The sequence below is a fragment of the Caretta caretta genome, chromosome 4, assembly GCF_965140235.1.
Source record: "Caretta caretta isolate rCarCar2 chromosome 4, rCarCar1.hap1, whole genome shotgun sequence".
NCBI classification, from domain to species: Eukaryota; Metazoa; Chordata; order Testudines; family Cheloniidae; genus Caretta; species Caretta caretta.
The window spans coordinates 137,685,030-137,708,488 of record NC_134209.1 but is presented as its reverse complement, the minus strand read 5'-3'; the positions used below and the strand labels follow the sequence as shown (position 1 = coordinate 137,708,488).

Below are 23,459 nucleotides of genomic sequence, written 5' to 3'. Positions count from 1 at the left end.
ATGCACTTCATGCACCTGAGAATGGAGAATTCTAGTAAGTAGTGTCCCTTGGTTTGCACCTGTACTCTTGCTTTCCTTGTGCTCTGTGCCAAGGGTACAAGGGGCGCTGTGGACCAATACCTCTCTAGTTCCTTCTTTCTGCTGTATGGCCTGGCTTGGAAACTCCAGTGTTCAGAACTGACACTGTGAAATATTTGCATAAAAAAATTATCAAAGTTTTTATAGTTTTTTGTAAGTTTGGTTAGTAATTAGTTAGAATTCCTGCTTTGAGAAATCCGGCATGGGACTTTTCTTAAAGCCTGGGCATAATCTTTGTGTCTCCTGCCCCTGCATATTTTCAGTCAGCGGTGATCACCAGTACTGCCTCTACTGCCTCAGAGAAACTTATATCTCTGCTAAGTGCAGTATCTGACACTTCTTTCCCAGTCAAACATGGCAGGCAGGAGAACTCTGGCTTCAGAAGCACCTAATGGAACGTGCCATGAGGCTCCAGGCTGGATAGACCTCCCTGTACGTCAGTCTGTGACAGAGAAGTGCGCCTCTTAGCTTGGTGTCTGACTGAGGAGTGGGAATGACTAGAGTGAAGGACCCTTTGTCTGGGTCACTTGTCATGTGAGTATGGGGCACTCTCCTAATCATAAAAACAGATCCCCCTCCTAGATTTACTAAGAGAAGGGATCACTTCCCAACCTCATCCAGGTCGGGCAAGTCCTCGCACATGGGACACAAGGACTTAAGTCCTCCTAAGCCGTGTGGCTGTGATCCGAAGGCATATAGAATGAAAGCTCCTTCAATACCATTTGCTGCATCGTCATCAAACACCGACCATGGCACCAACTAAGACACAGCACTGGGCACTGAAGGACTGAATTGTCCGATGCTGACCACGTGGTCAGAAGCTCCTTCACCAGCAATACCATCAGAGCCCCATAAAGAACTACTGATTATTAAGAGTCCCTTTCCACTGACTCCAGCGGCAACAGACAATGAGATGCAGCCATCTCCTCAGGACAGCCACAAACTGTTCCAAGCACCACTTCAGAGTGTGGCACAAGAGCTCCAAATTCCTTTAGAGGTGGTCCAGGGCTCACAACACAAGCTCCTGGACATCCTATAGCCATGAAATCTGCCTGAATGGCACTCCCAGTCAATGAGGCCATACTGGAACTGGTAAGAACTATATGGCAAATACCAGCTACCTGTGTCCCTACCCAAAGAGGGTAGAAAAGCAGTACTTTGTCCCAGCTAAGGGAGCAGAGTTCTTATTTTCCCACCCTTCCCTGAATGTCAATATTCACCCTGCTGACAGAAGATTCCTTAGATTTGTGATGGGTCTCAACCGCTATCAATATAGGGTATTCCCTTCCTGTTTAGCAACTGCATCCACTTCACAAAGTGTTTTCTGTAGTAGCAGCACAACTCATACAGGGCAGCTCCACCATCTTCCCATATCTAGATGACAGGCTGCTTACAGGCAGAACACGTCCAGAAGCTGTAGCTTCACTATCATCACTGCTCCATCTCCTAACGTCTCTGAGAATCTCAATGAACATGGACAAGTCTACCCTGACTCCAGCCCAGTCTCTGCATTTCTTAGGAACTACCTTAGACACAGTAAAAGCAAGGGCTTATCTCATCGACCGATTCCAAGACATGGGCAGACTGATGGATGAGATCATGCACAATTTTCAAACATCAGACCAGATTTCTCTCTCTCTCCTGGATTACATGGCATGATGTACTTATATAACACCCTTCCTCAGATTGCACCTCTGCTGCAAGTAGGATTGGCTTCTAACAGTATTTTTACCGAGCATACACAGCGTGAACACTGTAGTGACAATCCCCACCATGGTAAGGGCCCCTTTGACCCCGTGGAAGGATCTAGCAAAATTGTGCGTGGGCGTTCCTTTCCCATCTGCTCATATCCAACAGGGTGTCTCAGATGCCTGTGTGATAGGGTGGGGGGCTCACATGGACAGTCACACTGCGCAGAGCACTTGCATGACCAAGGAAACTGGGATGCGCATAAATCTCTAACTACAAAGGAAGTTAAACTCTGGAACAGACTTCCAAGTGTGGAATCCCCTCATTGGAGTTTTTTAAAGAAGAAGTTGGACAAACACCTGAAAGGGATGGTCTAGGTTTACTCGGTCATGTCTCAGCACAGGGGGCTGGACTTGACCTCTTGAGGTTCCTTCCAGCCCTGTATTTCTAGGATTCTGTACCACCTGTAGCCTCACACCACCTCCACTGGGTAATGCTTGTCATTCACTCACAGTGGAACACACACAAGGACCAGCATTCAAAGAAGAAAATGAAGTTACTTACCTTTGTAACTGGAGTTCTTCAGTATGCGTGGGCCTTATCTGTATTCCACTACCTGCCCTCCTTCCCCTCTGCTTCAGATAGTCTCTGATTTGTGGTAAGGAAGAAATGGAGAGGCATCGGTCCGCACTGCTCGTTTATATACCCTCAGAATGGAGCATGAGGAGAGCAAGGGTCACGCCAACAGACACTCTTTGCTAGAATTCTCTGGTCTCAGGCACATGGAGCACATGCGGAATACAGATAGGGACCACGCTTCTCAAAGAACTCCCGTTATGAAGTGTAACGTCCCTGTCTTATTTTCATGAAAATGAACTGCTTTGTAATTACCGGGGTTTTTTTATATATGCACTCCACAGGGTTACAATGTACTTGTAAGGATGCGGGGGGAGGAGGGGAATTCTTAAACAGAAACAAACTCATACCATACGTTTTCTCTAAATCAAAGTTATGCTAAGCTTTCAAATTAACAAAGGCTTTTCTCTGAAACTAAACAATCTTCCTGTTGAATTTTAATGCTTAAAAAAAGATTGAGCTGTATGGCCTGCATTAGACTGTTTGTTACCATCCATGTAGTCCTGTCTTGCAAACAAGAATCAGCAGGGTTAGCCTGACTTGACATGGAAAAGTTCATGCCTTTTCAACAGACATTTGTTTTCTGGCTTTAAAATAGACATTCCAGAGCATTAATTTTGTTTAATAAATGGGCCAACATTCCAGAAAATTAAATACTAACAATGGTAGCAGGCATTAAAGAGTTTGTATAATCTCCTTTAATAGAAAAGGAGTCAAACATATCTAGAACCACCTACAGATCATTGTTTTTGGTGGGGGCAAGGATGAGTGTATGTACTGTGTTGCACATATACAAAGCATCTTTGAGAACAATCATTTTCTCAAACCTGTTCTATAAATTGATTCTGTTGTGTGTCCCATATAAACTATAGCATTTTCTTTGAGCCAAGGTGTTATATTTATACGATTGCATTTACATGTATAAAGTGGAAAGCGTGTTTTAAAGCTGAGACTTTTTTTGTAAGAACATTTTTTATTTTTTCCTAATACACCAGTGCTATAAGGTGCTATCTCTTTATTTTATGTTAATTTCAGTCATGGGGGAGTGGTATGTAATTTGCTACTTTAAAACAGTTTTCTGCAAGAACTATATTGAAAATACTTACAGCTGTGCTTTTTCGAACAGGATCTCTTGGACCCTGCACGATGGAGAATGCTGATTCAGCAGTTTAGATATGATAATTACAGACTACATCAGCTGGGGAACAATTCTGTTTTTACTATAACACTCCAGGCAGGCCTTTCAGCTATAAAAACACCGTATCCTTTAATGCAGAATACCAATGTGAAAAGCATTAAAAAAAATCCCTTGCAGACAAACTTTTTGAGGAATATATGTGAAATTTGAATACTTTCACTTTTCATTTGTAAAATATGAGTACAAATGGGCATATCTCTGCTAAAACAAAAACTTTAGTAAAAACAGATGGAGGCAATTAAAAACAAAATGCAAAAAAAAAACCCAAAATACAACAGATGCTACATACAGTGTATACACGTTATAGTTGGCCGGCGGTCTGGTTTGACCTAGGAATAATACATTTGCAGTAGATGTTGATTAGAATCAGAATTTAAAAATAATTCCTTTTATTATCATAAAATACAATGCGCTAGGGTAAAGAGTATGTGAATATACAAGGAAGTGTGCTAAATCTTTGAATTTCTTAACCAGTCCCTCCCTCAGAACATTTAAAATAGGAATTCTGACCATGGCCTTCATACTTGCAATAGACAAGATTCTTGCAGATCCCTCTCCCACATCAGAAGCTTCACCCCTTTGCTGCTTACTCTTGTTTTTTTGTTTTGTTTTTGTTCTGAAATGTACAAAATCAGTTACCCTTTATATGATTGTGAAGTTGAAACAAAGAAACTCATGGGTCACTGAAGTTCTGTAAATTGCATAAGAATACATACGTCGTGTGTACAGCAGATAACTTATCAGCTATTTTCACTCAGTGCCCTAACAAATTAACTCTTGACTCATTCGATGACTATTGTTCTTTGACGTGCTGTTATACAGACAGTGTTATAAAGAGGATGGCAGTTCAAAAAACCCAGACTGCCCTGTGTGTAGCAAATCTCTGAACAAGCTGGCTCAGCCTCTGCCTATGGCACATTGTGCCAACTCCCGACTAGTCTGCAAGATTTCAGGGGATGTAATGAATGAAAATAATCCTCCCATGATGTTGCCAAATGGATATGTCTATGGATACAATGTAAGTGTTTCGTGTAGGGACTCCTGGAAGTCTGAGCGGCTGGTGGGTGTACATCCTGTAGCATATGAGAGCTCTTGAATTTGTCGGAAGGCAAACCTGAGGCATCTTGTATGTTTAAAGGATGGGGTGAACTATTGGTTCTCACAACATTGTTTTAAGAGACTTTATTTTTATTATTTGATCAGGAAATTATTAAATATGAATTTAAATCTGAAACCAAATGGGGTTGGGATGAATCTTTAACTCTTAAACACGAAAAGTTACTGAGCAAGGTTTTTGTGAAAGATCTTTACATTATGAAGTAGCTACTACAAACAGCATACATTTTGTTCATTAACTGTTGAAAGTTAATGTATTGACCAGTTATGTTTATTGTTCAAAATCTGATCACTTTTCATGGCTCTTTTTTCAGTCCCTGCTTTCTATTCGTCAAGATGACAAAGTAATTTGCCCAAGAACCAAAGAAGTCTTCAACTTCTCACAAGCTGAGAAAGTCTATATCATGTAGGTCCATAAAATACATGATGAAATGCCGCTGGAATTTTGACACAGGATTTATTGGCATGCCCTGGAGAAGGGGGGCCTTATGTGTGGCAAAGAAGCAAAATCTGCCACCTTGGGGATCAGTCCTGTCGGTGGCATTATTGTTTCTTGCGACCAAAGATCAATGAGCAACAGTACACACTCTTAAAAGGAGAGGAAACATGACTTAAGTTTGTACTTGAAAATAAAACAAATTTTGATTGTTAGCGTTTTGTAACATAAGGTCAAAAATTGGACTCATCTCAAAAATACTTTCATCTTTCAAAGGAGAATTTTCTTTAAAGATGGACATTTGCACTGGGGGAAACATTACAATAGATTTGAAACTAAATCCATTTTCCTTCCCTCCGTTTTTCACAATTGTCCAAGGCCCTTTTGTTAATTATTGAAGATTTCAGTTAATACGAGTGTGTTCTCCTTTAAGCTGCTCTTTGCCTTCTTTTCTGATCCTCTTGTGAAGTAATAATCCTGAAATGGGTCGTTATAATTAGTTCCATGGGAAGATACTGATGTCATTGACACAAGACTGGCTTCACTGGAGGATCAATGAGAGACTGGTTTGAAGGAGTATGAAATCTTTTTTTTTTCCCCCAAAACCAAATTTTTTAAGGAGGTTGCATAAATATCAAGAGGAACTGAGAACATTTCAGGCAAAATACACTGCTTGTTTGGATGTTCTTTTTCCAGTTTACCATAGTGTTAAAGTCCTTCTAAAGTTTATTAGTTATGTGCATAGGGTTCAGTATCAAATCATTAGTGCTACTGCCTTATTTCTTGCTTTGAGAATGTACTCACATGAAAATCAGCTGGTATCCTTAAGTGTTGGGCAAAGTTTTGGAAGATGCCTTGCAGGATGATTACATAATTTTAGGGTCTAAATAGTATTCATTACTGAAACTAATAGTTCAGTTTTAATTACTACAGAACACACCCTTATTACTTTTCAAGAGAATAAACCATTGTAGTTTAAACAAAACCATATTGTAGAGGTTTGTATTTAGCGCTTATTTTTGCATGTTGATGTTGATTAGCTAATAAAAGACTGTACATGTAAAACCTGTTAATAAAAATTGTTTTCCATTTCTTAATGATACAAAATTAGAAAGCTGCTTTGTATTTATAATGCAAACAAGTTTGTTTCCCATTTTATAAGGACATCTCTGAAAATGGAAGTTCCCCTTCTTTAGCAGTCATCTTGTGGAAAAAAATTAAGGAGAATCTTTAGTCATAACAATTTTCCTCAAGCTTTTAAAACTGAGCAACCTGACCAGATCACCATGATTAGTTTAAAATTATCACTCTGTATATGATTTTTTAAAAAGTGCTATAATTCACAGCCTTATCCAAACACCATCCAGCATTTCCTCAGGGTTGTCTGATATTCTGGTGGTCTGTTAAACTGCTTTTGGAGGATATATCAACACAATAGGTGCTGCATGGGTAATTCGTAGATACATATAAGTATCAATATACGTTAGGACTGTTAATTAATCGCAGTTAACTCACACGATTAACTCAAAAAAATTAATCCCTATTTATTGCATTGTTAAACAATGGAATACTAATTGAAATTTATTAAATATTTTTGGAAGTTTTTCTACATTTTCAAATATATCTATTTCCGTTACAACACAGAATACAAAGTGTACAGTGATCACTTTATATTTTTATTACAAATATTTGCACTATAAAATTGATGAAATAGTATTTTTCAATTCACTTCATACAAGTACTGTAGTGCAATCTCTTTATCATGAAAGGGCAACTTACAAATGTAGATTTTTTTGTGTGTGACATAACTGCACTCAAAAACAAAACCATGTAAAACTTTAGAGCCTACAAGTCCACTCAGTCCTACTTCTTGTTCAGTCAATCACTAAGAGAACCAAGTTTTTTTACATTTACAGGAGATAATGCTGCCCACTCCTTAATTAGTGTCACCAGAAAGTGAGAAAAGGTGTTCAGATGACAATGTTGTAGCTGGCGTTGCAAGATATTTATATGCCAGATGTGCTGAAGAGACATATGCCACTTCATGCTTCGGCCACCATTCCAGAGGACATGCTTCCAAGCTGATGACACTTGTTAAAATAATAATGCGTTAATTAAATTTGTGACTGAACTTCCTTGCAGGGAGAATTGTATATCTCCTGCTCTGTTTTACCTGCATTCTGCCATATATTTCATGTTATAGCAGTCTCAGATGATGACCCAGCACATGTTCATTTTAAGAACTTTCACTGCAAATTTGACAAAATGCAAAGAAGATATCAATGTGAGATTTCTAAAGATAGCTATAGCACTTGACCCAAGATTTAAGAATCTGAAGTGCCTTCCAAAATCTGAGAGGGACGAGGTGTGGAGCATGCTTTCAGAAGTCTTAAAAGAGCAGCACTCTGATGCAGAAACTACAGAACCCAAACCACCAAAAAAGAAAATCAGCCTTCTGCTGGTGGCATCTGACTCACATGATGAAAATGAACAGGCATGGGTCTGCACTGCTTTGGATTGTTATTGATCAGAACCCGTCACCAGCGTGGACGCATGTCCTCTGGAATGGTGGTTGAAGCATGAAGGGACATACAAATCTTTAGCGCATCTGGCATGTAAATATTTTGCGATGCCGGCTACACCAGTGCCAAGCAAACACTTGTTCTCATTTTCAGGTGACATTGTAAATAAGAAGCAGGCAGCATTATGTTCTGCAAATGTAAACAAACTTGTTTGTCCAGTTTTACATTGTTTTATTTTTGAATGCAAGGGTTTTTTTGTACATAATTCAACATTTGTAAGTTCAACTTTCATGATAGAGATTGCACTACAGTACTTGTATTAGGTGAACTGAAAAATACTATTCTGTTTTTTACAGTGCAAATATGTCATCAAAAATAAATATAAAGTGAGCACTCGACACTTCGTATTTTGTTGTAATTGAAATCAATATATTTGAAAATGTAGAAAACATCCAAAAATGACACTTATTTAAATATTCTTTTAACAGTGCGATTAACAGCACAATAAATCGCAATGAATGTTTTTATTGCATGCTTAATCACAATTAATTTTTGTTAATCGTGTGGTAGTCCTAATGTTAGTGTGAACCTAGGGTTGCCAACTCTGAGGCATAGAAAAACCAGCTGCTCTGTGGGTGGGGCTAGGCCCTGGGCCTGGGGAAAATCATGGGGAGGGATTGAGCTCGTAGAAAGCTAATCAATATTTGGGGGTAGCACTAGGGTGCCAATTCTCCCATTGGCTGGTGTCTGCCCCAGGCAAGCTGCCCACACAGAATAGGACATGGGTACTTGGTGGCCTCAGCCCACTCCCAGCTGTCACAAGCATAGCTGGTAGTTAAGAGTGTGCCAGGCACGGTTGGCTGGCTGTCCACTCAGCAAAATAACCAGCACCTTACTTCTGACAGGCAACCAGCAAGGTAGTATTAAAACCAGCCAGGCTTGTCAAAGACCAGCCAGGTGGCAACCCACTGAAGCAGAAATTGAAGCACTGTGAGTTCAGTGCGTTCTGCCTTTTGGAGAGTTAGCGCATTACTCATTAACAAGCCTCTCTGAAAGAGCAGCGTTGCTGAGATCCAAATAAAACTGTGTTCTGTTGTCTTTGACGGATTATTGCTGCACACTACGATAGGTGAGAGTGGTGAAGGAAAGGGTTGGTTTTTTTAGTGAATCAAAAGCAATTTCAGACTCCTCCCTCACCAAATAAATAAATGCAAAAAACCCCAACGCGTGTACATTGAAATGGAAGTTAGGCACCTAACCTGTTTGGGTACTTTTGAAAATCCCACTGGGCATCTATCTGCATTTCTGCGGAAAAGGACCTAGGGGTGACAGTGGACGAGAAGCTGGATATGAGTCAGCAGTGTGCCCTTGTTGCCAAGAAGGCCAATGGCATTTTGGGATGTATAAGTAGGGGCATAGCGAGCAGATCGAGGGACGTGATCGTTCCCCTCTATTCGACATTGGTGAGGCCTCATCTGGAGTACTGTGTCCAGTTTTGGGCCCCACACTTCAAGAAGGATGTGGATAAATTGGAGAGAGTCCAGCAAAGGGCAACAAAAATGATTAGGGATCTGGAACACATGAGTTATGAGGAGAGGCTGAGGGAGCTGGGATTGTTTAGCCTGCAGAAGAGAAGAATGAGGGGGGATTTGATAGCTGCTTTCAACTACCTGAAAGGCGGTTCCAAAGAGGATGGCTCTAGACTGTTCTCAATGGTATCAGATGACAGAACGAGGAGTAATGGTCTCAAGCTGCAGTGGGGAGGTTTAGATTGGAGATTAGGAAAAACTTTTTCACTAAGAGGGTGGTGAAACACTGGAATGCGTTACCTAGGGAGGTGGTAGAATCTCCTTCCTTAGAGGTTTTTAAGGTCAGGCTTGACAAAGCCCTGGCTGGGATGATTTAACTGGGAATTGGTCCTGCTTCGAGCAGGGGGTTGGACTAGATGACCTTCTGGGGTCCCTTCCAACCCTTATATTCTATGATTCTATGTTTAGGCACTTAAATGTTTGAGAATCAGGCCTCCCATCCTTCAAGTTTTTAGATATAGATCCTATCCTTTCCCACCTGGTTCTTATTCATAAACTGGAAGAGGGGACACAAGCTTTGTGTCCCATCGATAAAGCTTGAGTTTATCTCAAAAGATAAAGATGTTTACACCCTGATTCTGTATATAATTTAAAAAGCAGCACCCTTTAACTCATTATAATTTGAGGATAGCTCCTTGAGGTAGCACTTTTTTTTATTTAAATGATATTTAGTAGATTACAGTAACTTTAGGCTTTAACAGGTTGTCAATTTCAAATTTAATATTAAAGCTTTTTAAATGTATTTAATCTTTAAAAGTCCAATTTTTTTTTAAATATCCATTTTTATCCACCTTGATTGGAGTGTCAATGAACATAAACTCCAGAAAATGCCAAAAATGTTCACAGAAACACCTCAGGTTCAGCAAACTCATCAAATCACAAGCAGGGTTCCAACAGAAACTTGCCTAGTTTCCTAGGGTTGCTGGGAATCCTGGAACAGGGCAGCCTACTCATGCGAACTGCCCTCCTGCTGAGCCCGCAGCCTGGCAGCCCCGGCTCCAGCCAGGGCACTAAATGTAGGAGCCCAGCTCCATGTAATGAGTCAGAGTTTCCAAAACAAACACTTTCTGGAATTTCCAATTCACAGACATTTTAAAAGAAATTGGTTTTGTTTTTACATTTCCTGTGAACTGGAAATTCCTGGTTCAGGCCTGCTCTATTCTAAATCTCCCCTCAAATGCCTTTGAGACCCTTCTCTTTTCTTGTTTCCTAAGCTCAGTGGTGGAGAATCCCCTCTCTCAGCCAAAACCCAGAGGTTTGTGTGTGGTGGTACTTGGTTTCTTCTGATGGCCCTTTGTTCATTTTTTCAAGTCAGGTGGGTGCAGGAGAGGACTCTGAATGCTAAGATTCACAGCTCCATTACAATGGGTACTTCAACCTGCTTGCACTTTGGAGCTGGAACCAGGCTGGTTGGTCCTGGCAGCGTGCCACACTTCCTGAAGTTCCCTCGGTTTTTTCTGCCCCACAGCAGCTGTCAGCTCGCCCAGACCTCCCCGCTGCAGAGCTTTTTCCGAGGGAAATTCCAAAGTTTTAGACTAACAATTCAGTTTAGTAATGTCTGCTTCCTAGCAGTCCCAGGCTGAATTTAAATTTGTGGGAATTTGTCCTCTCAACTCTGCTTCCCCTTTTGAGGCCTTTGCAGTGGCTGGAGCCCCTGTTGGCTTCAGGGAGAGAGCGATATGGAGAGACAAAAGGATAGATCTCTTTGTCCTGTCCTCTCTTTCCTTCCCCTACTGTCCCATGGGGGAGCTCTGCTGGGCAGAGTGCAGTTTCCCTCACAGTTCAGACTGACTGGGGTTGCCTTGCTGCCCCCATCCCACACAAACACACTCCCCAATCAGGAGAGGAGGCAGTCGGGATTGGACAAGAATAGGCTCCAGGGCAAGTCACTTGTCCTTTCCCATCTCCATGAAGGGAGTGAAGCCAGAAGGGCAATGCACCATGTAGAGGATTGCACCTGGGTTCCCTATAACTTACTCCAGCAGCTACTTTTCTGACTGGAACTCAACTGCCTCCCTCCTCCATTTCGCTGTGGATCATGGATGACACCGTATGGATGCTGCCAATGCAGGAAGGGTCTTCAGGCCTAACGTGCACCCTCAGGTGCCACTTCTATCTTTAGCAGGCTTCCTGGTTCTAATGTACTTTTTTAAAAAAATCGCTATTACTTTTTGAGTCTTTGTCTAGCTGTTCTTCAAATTCTTTTTTGGCCTTCCTAATGATATTTTTATATTTCAGAGACCATACTGGGCTGATGTTCCCAGCTGCTGCTGAAAGTCACCATACCCTGCCCTAAGGTCCAGATTGTTGTTTCTACCTTTTGTGGCAGGGTGCCATGCCTCACTGCTTCCTACCCTCAGCAGATAGCTATGGAGTTGTGAGAGGGACAGCAGCCCAGATATGGGAAGAATCAGCCTATAATCAAGGGCCTCAACACAATATTTCTTCCTTTCTTTCTTTTTTGGTTTCCATTTTATAAGGCTAGAAGTGTCCCTTGTACTGATACCAGATTTAAATATTGAGTGGTACACACTGAAGATTGAGTCTATTTTCCTCAGTGGTCAGGGCCTTGGTGTTTTTAACCGAGGGAGATTTTCATCTGTAAAGAGTGATGTCCTGGACAGGCCTTCAGAAGCAGCCAGCACTCAGCCGGTGTAGTCTCAGCCCCCTCCTTTGGGCATGAAAACTCTCAGATGGTATCAGGCCAACAAAAATAAATACAAACTGTCATCTGGCACCCCACGTGCCCTGTGTGCTTTCACAAGCAACGCTAACATGGGTGAACAGTATTTCAAGTATGGTCCCTCTCAACTTAAAAATCGATTCTAAGGGATTCTCTATGGAAAGAGAGGAGAAAAGAAAATAAGATTCAAATCTATTTTATGCTGGTGTATGGGGCTTTGGTCCTTGGGATCAGACACTCAGACAGATCAGTTCCCCGCTATCCAAGTGATAAAATGGGAAGCTTTATGGAAAACCGAGGCTATTCAGAGTCAACAGAAATGTCAATTTGCAATCCTGACTCCTGCCAGTCACCATATAGAGGAATACAGCCACTGGAAAATTGTCCCTCAATGGTATCCATCGGGTAGGCTCTGTACTCCCTAGAGTCACGTGCTCATAGTGCCAATATAAAGGGCCTTGCTGACCCACAGCCACCTCAGTTCCTTCTTACTGCCCATGACGGTCGCTGGAACTACTTTGTCCTTGCAATCTGCAAATACACTCTCAGTGGACTTTTCTCTTTATTATATATAGTTACCTCTTGTTCATAGTAGTAAAGTTATTGTTAATAGATAGATAGGTAAGAGAAGAATGAGGGGGGATTTGATAGCTGCTTTCAACTATCTGAGAGATGGTTCCAAAGAGGATGGTTCTAGACTATTCTCAGTGGTAGAAGATGACAGGACAAGGAGTAATGGTCTCAAGTTGCAGTGGGGGAGGTTTAGGTTGGATATTAGGAAAAAATTTTTCACTAGGAGGGTGGTGAAACACTGGAATGCGTTACCTAGGGAGATGGTAGAATCTCCTTCCTTAGAAGTTTTTAAGGTCAGGCTTGACAAAGCCCTGGCTGGGATGATTTAATTGGGGATTGGTCCTGCTTTGCGCAGGGGGTTGGACTAGATGATCTCCTGAGGTCCCTTCCAACCCTGATATTCTATGATTCTACGATAGGTTAGCGGAACTCTGTTTAGCAGCGTTATTCTCTGCCCGTTGCCAGGGCATGCCTGTGTCTCCAGGTTTTAAACCTTGTGTCTCATGCTACAAGCCTGTGCCTGTGAGCAACACCTGAAGTGCCTGGGAGAAGCTCACCTGCAGGAGCGCTATAAGATCTGTAAGGACTTGAGGCCTGCACCAAAAAGATAGACACCAGACTGAAATTTATCCTAATGGAGGCAGCATTAAGACCACATCACGGGGGGCCCCACGAAGTTAAATTGCTCAGGCTTCGGCTTCAGCCCTGGGTAGTGGGGTTCGGGGCCATGCGCTTCAACCCTATGCGGTGTGGTTTCGGCTTTCTGCCCTGGATCCCAGCAAGTCTAATGCCAGCCCTGCTTGGCAGCCCCCCTGAAACCTGCTTGAGGCCCACCCACCCCAGAGTGTCCCGTACCTCTGGTTGAGAACTATTGGTCTAAAGGATTCCAGGGCTACCTTGAAGTCCGTAGGACTTTATACACCAGCACCTACAAGGAAACATTATAAGCCTAAACTGGCCTCTCAATTCTTTCCATCACCTGCCTGGCAGGACAATCACAGGAAGAGAAGCAGGGGATTTAGGAGAAGACCTCCTTCCTAACCTTCATCCATGTCCATGCCTGCTTCCCACAGACACCCTGGTGTGTCCAAGCAGGCCTTTTGATGGGACACTTGGGGACAATGTACCAGGATGGAAACTGGATCTAACTTCCCCAATATTTGCAGACTGTGTATCCCATTTCTATCAGGCGTGGGCCCATATTACAACAGACCACTGGGTGCTAAGCATGATAGCAGTGGGATATACCCTTCACTTCAGTTTTCCCCCCTCCACACCTTCCCTCTCCATCCCTCTTCAGGGACCCTTCTCAGGAGCAAGTTCTAGCCCAAGAGGTGCAGTATTTCCTAAGGGTGGGAGCTCTGGAAGAGGTTCCTCCAGAGTTAAGGGGCTGAGGGCTTTACTCCTGATATTTCCTAATCCCGAAAACTAATGGCAGTTTCAGACTGATTCTGGACTTGTGAAAGCTCAACAGATACATGAAGAAGCTAAAGTTTGGCATGGTCTCCTTCGCTTCCAACATCCCCTCCCTGGATCCGGTGGACTGGTACTTTGCCCTTGATTTGGAGGATGCTTACTTCCATATCTTGATTTTTTCAGAAGATTCCTCAGGATCATCATAAATCATGCACAACACCAATTTGCGGTTCTCATGTTTGGCCTGTCAGCAGCTCAAGTGTTCACAAAGTGCATGTGGTTGTCGCAGCCTTCCTGAAGAGAGGAGGGGTTCGGGTCTACCCTTACCTCGATGACTGGCTGGTCAAAGGTTGGATCAAGGTCCAGGTGGTGTCCAATATAAAGTTAATCCAGGCAACATTCCAGGATTTAGGTCTGCTGATAAATGCGCAGAAGTCTATCCTCTCCCCGGTTCAAAAGATAGAGTTTATTGGGGCTATCCTTGACTCTGTCCAAGCCAGAGCCTTCCTCCAAAAAGCACGATTCCAAGCAATAGTGATGCTTACAGAGAGCCGCAAAGATCACCCCATCATAACAGTGAGGAACTGTTTGAAGCTCCTGGGCCACATGGCCTCCTGCACCTCTGTGGTGCAGCATGAAAAACTTTAACTCAGACCTCTCCAGACATGTCTGGCATCCGTATACTCACCAAAACAACACCATTTGGACACAGTTATCATTGTTTCCCTCTTGGTGGAGATGCCAATTCTTCCACCTCTGTATCCAGACCTGATCTCTCAGGACCACAGCTGCCTGCATCACCCAAACCTTGAGTACCTTCATCTGACAGCCTGGAAGCTCCATGGCTGAACCCTGCAGAGCTAGCATGTCCGTGAGGTCCTACTAGGGAGCAGGAGGCTGTCAACCAGAGCTAAGTACCTGGCAAAGTGGAAGAGGTTCTTGATCTGGTCTACACAGAAGGGTATCTCACCTATGCAATCATCAATACCATTCATTCTGGACTACTTACTACATTTGACGCAACAAGGTTTAACCGTGTCCCCTATTAGTCTATCTGGTCACAATTTCAGCTTTCCATTCATAGGTGAATGGCTGTTCCATGTTTTCAAACAGCATCTGTAATCAGTTTCTTAATAGCCTTGAGACATTGCACCCCCAGGTATGTCAACCAATCCCTGCCTGCGACTTCAACCTGGTATTATCAAAACTGACAGGACCCCTATTTGAGCCGCTGGTAATGTGCTCTCTGCTCTACCTGTCCTGAAAGGTGATCTTCCTACTGGCCATTGCTTCTGTCAGAAGGGTCTCGGAGAACTGGGCCCTCACTTCAGAACCACCATAGATGGTATTTTTGAAGCACAAGGTCCAATTGTGTCCTCATCCAGATTTCCTTCCAAAGATGGTTTCATAGTTCCACATTCACCCGAATATCTTCCTGCCGGACGTCTATCCAAAATTACATACCAACAAGGAAGAGCAGAGGCTCCACTCGCTAGACAGCAGATGTGCACTGGCTTTCTACATAGAAAGGACTAAGCCATTTCTGAAAATTACTCAGCTGTTTGTAGCCGTTGCAGACAGGAAGAAAGATATAACCATCTCATCCCAGAGAATTTCATCACAGATCATATCCTGCATCCGCACATGCTATGACCTGGCAAAGGTTCCTGCCCCACCTGCCTTGGCAGCACATTTCACAAGGGCCCAAGTATCTTCAGCAGCATTCATAGCACAGGTTCCTATCCAGGACATTATAGAGCAGCAACGTGGTTGTCAGTTTACACTTTTGTGTCTCATTACAACAGGCTAGAGACAATACTGGATTTAGCCGAGTGGTGTTCCAATCAGCATGCCAATAAACTCCGAACCCGCCGCTTGTACAACTGCTTGGGAGTCACCTATATTGGACATGAGCAAGCACTCGAAGAAGAAGAAATAGTTAATAACCTTTCCATAACTGTTGTTCGTCAAGATGCGTTGCACGTGTCCATTCCAAGACCCTCCCTCCTACTCCTCTGTCAGAGTAGGGCAAGAAGTAACTGAGGGGGCTGCAAGTTGGTAGGACCCTTTATACTGGTTCTATGAGCACGTAACTCCAGGGGGCACTGGAGCCAACCCAACGGATACCCCTGAGGGAAAATTTTCTGGTGGCTGTGCTTGGGGCGAGCGCAAAACTACATTGCAATGGACATGTGCTACACATCTCGAAGAACAACAGTTACAGAAAGGTTAGTAACCATTTTTTCCTATAGGAAACTTGTCTTCAAAGCACACCTATTTTACCATTCATGCCAGCCTTTTTCTTTTCCAAACTTCAATCATTACCATTTGATCTTATATCTTTCTTCTCCAGGATCAAGGTAGCAATAGCATTGGCCTTAGGGAAGAAAGAAATTCACTTCTCTTCCTGGATAATATTTTAATCTGGTTTCTGTATAGGGAGGAAGCTGAAGCATACACAATGCTATGGTTTCTGGAGTCTCTTGGATTCAGGATAAACACAGACACGTTACCAACAAACTCAATCATAGGCCTGGGTTGAGGATGAATAGTATCGGGTATAAAGTCTCCTTTCAGAAGAATGTTAACAAAGATGAAGATGGCCATAATGGAAAACAAGTGGTGTGTCAGAAACAAATATATAAATCTTCCTGGAGCCTGATGGGAATTCTGATCATCATCCACTCGCAATTCATTGAGGTCTCAGAGCATTGTTCCCTCCGTGGATAACAAACTTGTTCTTTGCATATGTCCATTACACTAGGTGTGTGTGCATCTCGTGCACTGGTACCACAGAGTTTTCCCTAGTGGTACTCGTAGGGGCAGCCGTGCCTTCACCCTGGTGACCCTCATGCTTGAAGCTGAGGGCATAAAAGGCAGAGTCATCCCACCCATTCTTCAGTTCCTTCTTACCATCCATTGCCAGTGGTCAAAGTATACTGTGTTTGAGATCATTCCTTTTGTGAATGTGCCTTTATAGCTAGTTGTTAGCGGTACTAGTTTTGGTCCCTTGGACCCTTTTTCTTTCTTTTCTTGTCAATAGTCAGTGGACTCCAGGCTCTGCCTGGTACCAGTGGAATCTATGTCAAGGTTCCCTGGTTTCAAGCTGTGTTCCCAGTGTCACAAACAAATACTCATGAGGGAGCCTCACTCTTGCTGTAGAAGTGCTTGGTTGAGGGTCATATCAGGGACAGGTATCTGATCTTCCAGGGCTTCAAGACTAGAGCAAATGAGCATCTCAGATACATCCTCATGGAGGCAGTCCTTTACCTGGCATCAGAACTGGCTCAGTTGGGTTGAGGAAACTCCTCAACTACTTCTTCTGGGAGTTCTCCTCCAAGCTTACCTGCAGACAGAAGCAGAAGAATATCTCCCCTCACTGGGGCAATCCTCAAAGAAGCATAAGCACTGGGAGCACCCTCGGCCTCCAAAGCCTAAGGAGAGGATGGTTTCAACTTCCTCAAAGTCCTCAATACAGTACTCCTCGGCGCAGAGATTAACCACTCTGGTAAGATGCATACTTAGGATGTTTGCCGAGCCCTGTCTTTTTCCTGGATGGAACAAATCCCTTTGGGGTTTTTTCCCAACTGTTTGACTCCTATACAGAACAAATGAGAGGACCTCCTGCCACAGCGCTGTGGCTTTCCAAATAGATCACCAGCTGCATTGTCATGTGCTACAAGGCCACAGGCATCATGACCCCAAGGAAGCTGTCTGTACATTCAGCCAGAGCTTCCTCAGCCTTTATGGTGTTTGTGGTAAACATCCCTGTTGTGGACAGCTGCAGAGCAGCAATATAGTCATCAGTCCACACATTTGCTAGACATTGCACAATTACTACCACATGAAGGGAAGATGCAAATGTGGGGAAAGTGGTCCTGCACTCCCTCTTCCAATGAGACTCCTAGACCCACTCCACTGAAAACAGCTTGTGGATTCACCTAGCATAATGGATATATGCAATCACTTTAAGAAGAAACAATGGTTATTTGCTTCTCATAACTGTTGTTCTTCAAGATGAATTGTATATGCCCATTGCACGACCCAGCCTCCTTCCCCAATGCATTGGAGTCTATCATCTAAGATTCCAGTACAAAGGAAGTGAAGGATGGATGGGGTGGGCTCTGCCCATTATACCGTTGGCTTGGAGCATCAGGGATGCCAGGGCAAAGGTCTGGCCACCCCATGGGTACTGCTAGGGAAAACTCTCCAGCACTGCTGCACAAGACACACACACACCCCTAGTGTAATGGACATATGCAACACATCTTGAAGAACAGCAGTTACAAGAAGTGAGTAATTTTTCTGGTCATGACAGTCAACATGTCTGATGAAGTTTTCATAATAACTGGAAAAAATGTGATCAGCCCTACTACTGAGAGAAATTATCCTGTTCTGGGCAGAGCAAAATTTCCTATCTGTGTGCACTGTCCACCAAGGGGGAGCTGAACACCAAGACTTACATGGCAGAAGTGGGTTTAGCAGAGTGGTTGCTGCACCTAGAAATATTTTGCTCATCGTAAATCAATTTGGTAGTCTGGTGACTGAAACATTTTGCATCTGGAAACACTAAATAAAGTGACCTGCAGCCCCTAACTATGTCAGGACCTGGGATGTGAGGTGGTGAATGACCTCTTGCGAAGCTGGGCAAGGTCCCTGCTATATGTCTTCCTACCTTTTCCACTTCTCCCTAGGATCATACAAAAGATAGGAATGAGAGATTGGCAGTGATAGTGTTTATGCCTTGCTGACTGAAGAAGCAATGGCTCTAAGGCCTGATTAACCTAGCATTGGATCTTCAGATATGTCTCTTTCACAGAGGAGGTCTGCTATTACAAGACCAATTGTCCATTGGCCCAGACAGATTTAAAATGAATACTTGGATGAAGTGACCATTGCTCCCATGGACCCCAAAAGAGAAGTCAGCAAACAGGACTTATTTTACCGCCTGGTGCAAAATCAATAACCATGTTAAAACAAGTGAAATATAACCTTTCCTTCAGGAGATTTTTAGTGTGTGTGTGTAAGCGTGTCCAAGCAAAAAGGTCAAGTCTCTGCAGTATATATTCTCAGCATGTTCAAGAAAAGGAATTTTGTACAAATCCAATAATTAAATGCTTCCTTAGGGCACCGTCCTTATTCCAACCCCATAAGGTCATAGAACCTCATTCTACTCCTTACGGCACTAACCAGATTGAACCCCTGCAGGAGGTGTTGCAGATTAGACCTCCTGATGACTACTTTCACTAATCAGCTGAAGTTATTTTATTTGAAATTGGGAGCTCTCTCCAATGAAACCCAGTATTGTATTTTGAATTCAGGCACGTGTTACTGAAATTTTTGAATTGAATTATATTAAACTAATGATGTGATCTAAAATAATGCCTTTAATTTTAAACCTTTTCTTTTTAACTATCTAAACTGGTAACCAAGTTTGTGGACCACCCTAAAGGAATTGCCAGGGAAAACTGCAGCTAGCTTCCTTTCCCTTGAAAGGACACTGATACAGCCCTCTGGTCAAGAATAGACAAGTCAGCAGTAGATCTTCAAAAACAAAAAATATTTATTTAGAAATGAATGGTTACAGTAAAAGAATAGAGATAGATATAAGTAGGAACAAATACAATAAAGGTTACAGTTACAGGACTGAAGCAGCCTAGTAAATAAAGACACAACACTACAATAAGACTGTCAATTATCATTATCACATATAACAATATAGCAATGTAATCATTCGCTTAATACTCTATACCTTATAACAATATAACAATTAAGCATATAACAATATATCAATTAATCCTTCAATACTAAATACTTAAAACTGAACATCCAGTAAGCGCTGGCCAGGCGGTTACTAGGTGGGTAAGGGAAGATCGCACTCAGACCTCACACACTCAGCGTTATTTACAGTCGAAACACGTATGCTCTAGGACATTAAGCAAAAGGAAATTACACTTCCAAAAAGCTTCTTTCAATTCCCTCTGAGACCATCTCAAAACGTCCTTCTACTCTGTCTCAAATTCGGGAGCATTGTCCTCTGCTGTCGGTGAAGGGCCTTTGGGTGGCTGCTGCCGCTGTTTCTGAGGTGGTGGCAGAGATGGATTCCGCTGATGTTTCTCAGGTGGCTTCTTCTGCACAAGCATTTTCTTCCTTGAAGGTGCCTTGTATCTTCTCCTCTCTTTTTGGTCCCTGATCCCAGACGGGGTTTGGCCTGTCGGTCTTACATACTCTCAAGCTCTCCCAAGCTCAGTCAATCAGTTTCCAACTTTTCTTAGCTCTGCCCTTGATAGGTAGCTCCTCTTCCTCCCTTACTTCTGTGGGGCTACAATGTATCTTTGTAGGATTTTGCTGATGCAACCCCATGCCTCTATTGTATTACCCGGTAATGGTGCAATCCTACCTCCTGATTGCATTATCTCGATATATCCCTATGGGCTCCCATGTATTCCTATGGGGTTTTTCTTAGCTGACCTTTGGATGAACCCTAGCTAAAGTCCCATGTATTCCTATGGGCTACAGTGTATCGCAACGGGGTTTTGCTGAGTCACCCTGGAGGCACACTGCTATGAAAATTCCATGGTAACGGATCTGTGGACATCAGCAGAAAGAAGAAAAGGAAAATGTATCTGTGCTTTTCCAAAAATGTCCTCTCTAATAAGATCCCCAGATCCAGTGCCCCTGGGAGACAAGCAGTTCTTCCAGAAATAGAGATAGAAACTGACATCCAAGCATTTGGAATTTACCATGCTCTGCAGTAGGACAAATCTATGTTTTTATCTCAGTTATATTTAACACAGTCTGTAATTTGGGAAAATAGGTTTGAATTATCCTGGTTCTGGAAGTTATATCAACTGGAGGTAGGGTTGCCAACTTTCTAATCCCTGAAAATTGAACACCCGTTCCCCGAGGCCCTACTCCAGGCCCCACCTTTTCCTCTGAGACCATGCCGCCTGCCCCACCTGTCTCCCCCCCTCACACACACTTGCTCTCCCATTCCCCGGGGCTCACCTGCCACCTGCAGAGCCGGGCTGGGAAGCGCTGACGTGGACCCTGCCCACCTGCCCAATTGGGGCAGAGCAGGAGTCAGTCCCTGGAACGAGGGGCCAGGTGGGGAAATTGAGGCACAGTGGAATGAGGGGTTCCTGGGAGCGAGGGGCTGGGGAAATTGGGGCACAGCAGGGTGGAGGGGGGTCCATCCCTGGAGTGAGGGGCCAGGTGGGGAAATCGGAGCACAGCTGGGCAGAGGGGGTCCCTGGAGTGAGGGGCCCGGGAGGGGAAATCTGGGCACAATGAAGCTAGGGGTCCCTAGGAGCAAGGGGCCGAGTGCGGAAATTGGGCACAGTGGGGGGGGGGTGTCCATCCCTGGAGTGAGGGGCTGGGTGGGGAAATTGAGGCACAGTGGGGCGGGGACGTCCCCGGAGCGAGGGGCTGGGTAAATCGGGGCACAACACGGTGGGGGGGGCAGACAGGTTACCCCCCTCTCGGGCAGCACCGGTACCTATTTTGGAGCCTGGTGTGGGAGCCAGCCAGTTCTCTCCGTCAGGCTGGGGGGCGGGAAGAGCAGCCGCTGCTCAGCAGAGCCGCTCCTCCAGGCTCCAGCAGCAGCCGCTGTGCTTCCCACCTCCCCGCCCCCCGGTGGCGGAGGCCAGTTACTGCAGGTAAGTGTTGACCAGACGCTGCCACTTCCCTTTTCGACCAGACATTCCGGTCAAACACCAGAGCCCTGGCAACCCCAAGGGGGGAATTTCAAGAGGCCGCGCGTTCCCCTTCTGCCAGTGGCTGGCAGGTCTGGTTCTGTTCCCAAGCGGCAAGCAGACTGATGTACTTATTGCATTGGCCCTTACTACTCAAAGAGCGGAAATGTTCAGGTAAGCATGGGTACCTTTTCCTAAAGGACACAGAATGAAATAAGGTTCAGAGTAGCAGCCGTGTTAGTCTGTATTTGCAAAAAGAAAAGGAGGACGTGTGGCACCTTAGAGACTAACCATATTTATTTGAGCATGAGCTTTCGTGAGCTACAAATAAATTGGTTAGTCTCTAAGAATGAAATAAAACACGGCTACTTAGCCTGGTTCATCACGATGGAATTCTAGTTAGTTTCTAGTGCCATTTTTCTTAACTTCTGAGGTCTCTCCTCCTGCGGGGGTGCATGTAAGTCCTTAACAGGAAGGGGAACTATGAGCATGTACTGAATGGAGAAAATACAATACCAACCGCAATTTTTTGTACAAGAAAATTAGTTTCTTACTAGATATGCGACTGGTTTTCCTATAGTGCCATCTGCTGGTTAATATCATGAAGCACCGCTCAAATAATCCAGTTTGAAACATTACATAGCAAAGAATTACTATGAAAATACACTTGAGGATGTCACCTCAATAAGATTTGACGACATGCTCTAGGTGTTATTCAGCCTTGCTCAATGAATGCACAGTATTAATTAATATATAGTATTAAATGTGATTTGTAAAAATACAGTGTGCTTCTTTTCTTGGAGAGAAAAATATAATTTGTGCCTATAACTAATAACGAATACTTTTTCTGGAGGAGGGGGAGGGAAGTCAAGGGCTCTGAGTATAGTGCCTTCCCTCTGATTTTCCAAAGTACTTTATCTTCCCCAAACTGTTGTGAGGTAAGTAACTATTAATTATAAGCATTTGTCCAGATAGGGTATCTCTCTGGCTCACGAGGTATCAGTGACTCACCCAAGACCATGTAAGAAGCTGGTGGCAGACCCAAGCATAGAACCTTTTCTATAACTTTTAGGGTGTGAGAAGGTGTTTTTTTGTCATTACCTAGAGATCATCCCCCTGTATCAACCATGAAGTTCCTACACTACCGCCATTCATTTACCTTGTCTTGTTTTCAACTAATCTAAAAGCTCTGCCATTTTCTTGTTTAGCATAGAAGGGTGTTCCCCAGTATTCAAACTATATCATCACAGGGTGTTGAGTACTCAGCGCCTTCCAGGACTGATCCCTTTGTCAGATGCTATTGCATAGTCATTCCCAGTCAGATATGTGCACATCCCCAGAACACTGTTTGATCACAAAGTAGAATGTTCTGCTGGAAATATCTCACCTCTGATATTTGCTTTAAAAATGCATGGATAATCTCTTTTTTTTTTTTTCATTGATGAAAGTAATTAGGTGGTGCAAAAGAGGTAGTTTGTCTTTTGATATCTTAATATATTTTTTCTTGCAGAAAAGTTGATCCTGCTCTTGGGAATAGAAAACCTTAGAAATCTTTATCCTTTGGGGTCCTATTAACAGAGGTAGTCTTCTAGATCTCAGTCCCCAAAAACTTCTGAATGTCTAGATGCTGAATTACTGATGCAAGGCCCTGCATACTGGAAAAAAGTACTGATGCTTTACCCCTTTGAAGAGGAAAGAGGCCATTTACTGCTTTTATCCAAAAATGAGTTCAAAACAATGTAAAACTTCAGAGCCTACAAGTCCACTCAGTCCTACTTCTTGTTCAGCCAATCGCTAAGACAAACGATTTTTGTCTATGTAAGTTTGTT

At 43.4% G+C, this 23,459-nt stretch overlaps 1 protein-coding gene and 1 long non-coding RNA gene across 7 annotated transcripts in view; one reads left to right on the top strand and one right to left on the bottom strand.

The window, feature by feature from the left end:
• The window catches only part of MAEA (macrophage erythroblast attacher, E3 ubiquitin ligase), a 112,639-nt gene extending 106,407 nt beyond the window's left edge, over positions 1-6,232 (top strand). For all 6 annotated transcript variants that reach the window (XM_075128115.1, XM_048849155.2, XM_048849157.2 and 3 more), the window contains 3 exons: positions 3,530-3,663; positions 4,424-4,619; positions 5,032-6,232. In XM_075128115.1, the coding sequence (XP_074984216.1) occupies positions 3,530-3,663; positions 4,424-4,619; positions 5,032-5,127 (426 nt within the window). In that variant the 3' untranslated portion in view covers positions 5,128-6,232. The remainder of the gene's footprint in view (positions 1-3,529; positions 3,664-4,423; positions 4,620-5,031) is intronic.
• A 13,249-nt stretch (positions 6,233-19,481) lies between these two features.
• Positions 19,482-21,515, bottom strand: LOC142071953 (uncharacterized). Its single transcript, XR_012668224.1, has 2 exons — positions 21,435-21,515; positions 19,482-20,524 (listed from the first exon to the last, which is right to left on the bottom strand). It is a non-coding gene; the product is annotated as an uncharacterized LOC142071953 (long non-coding RNA).
• Positions 21,516-23,459: the final 1,944 nt, after the last annotated feature.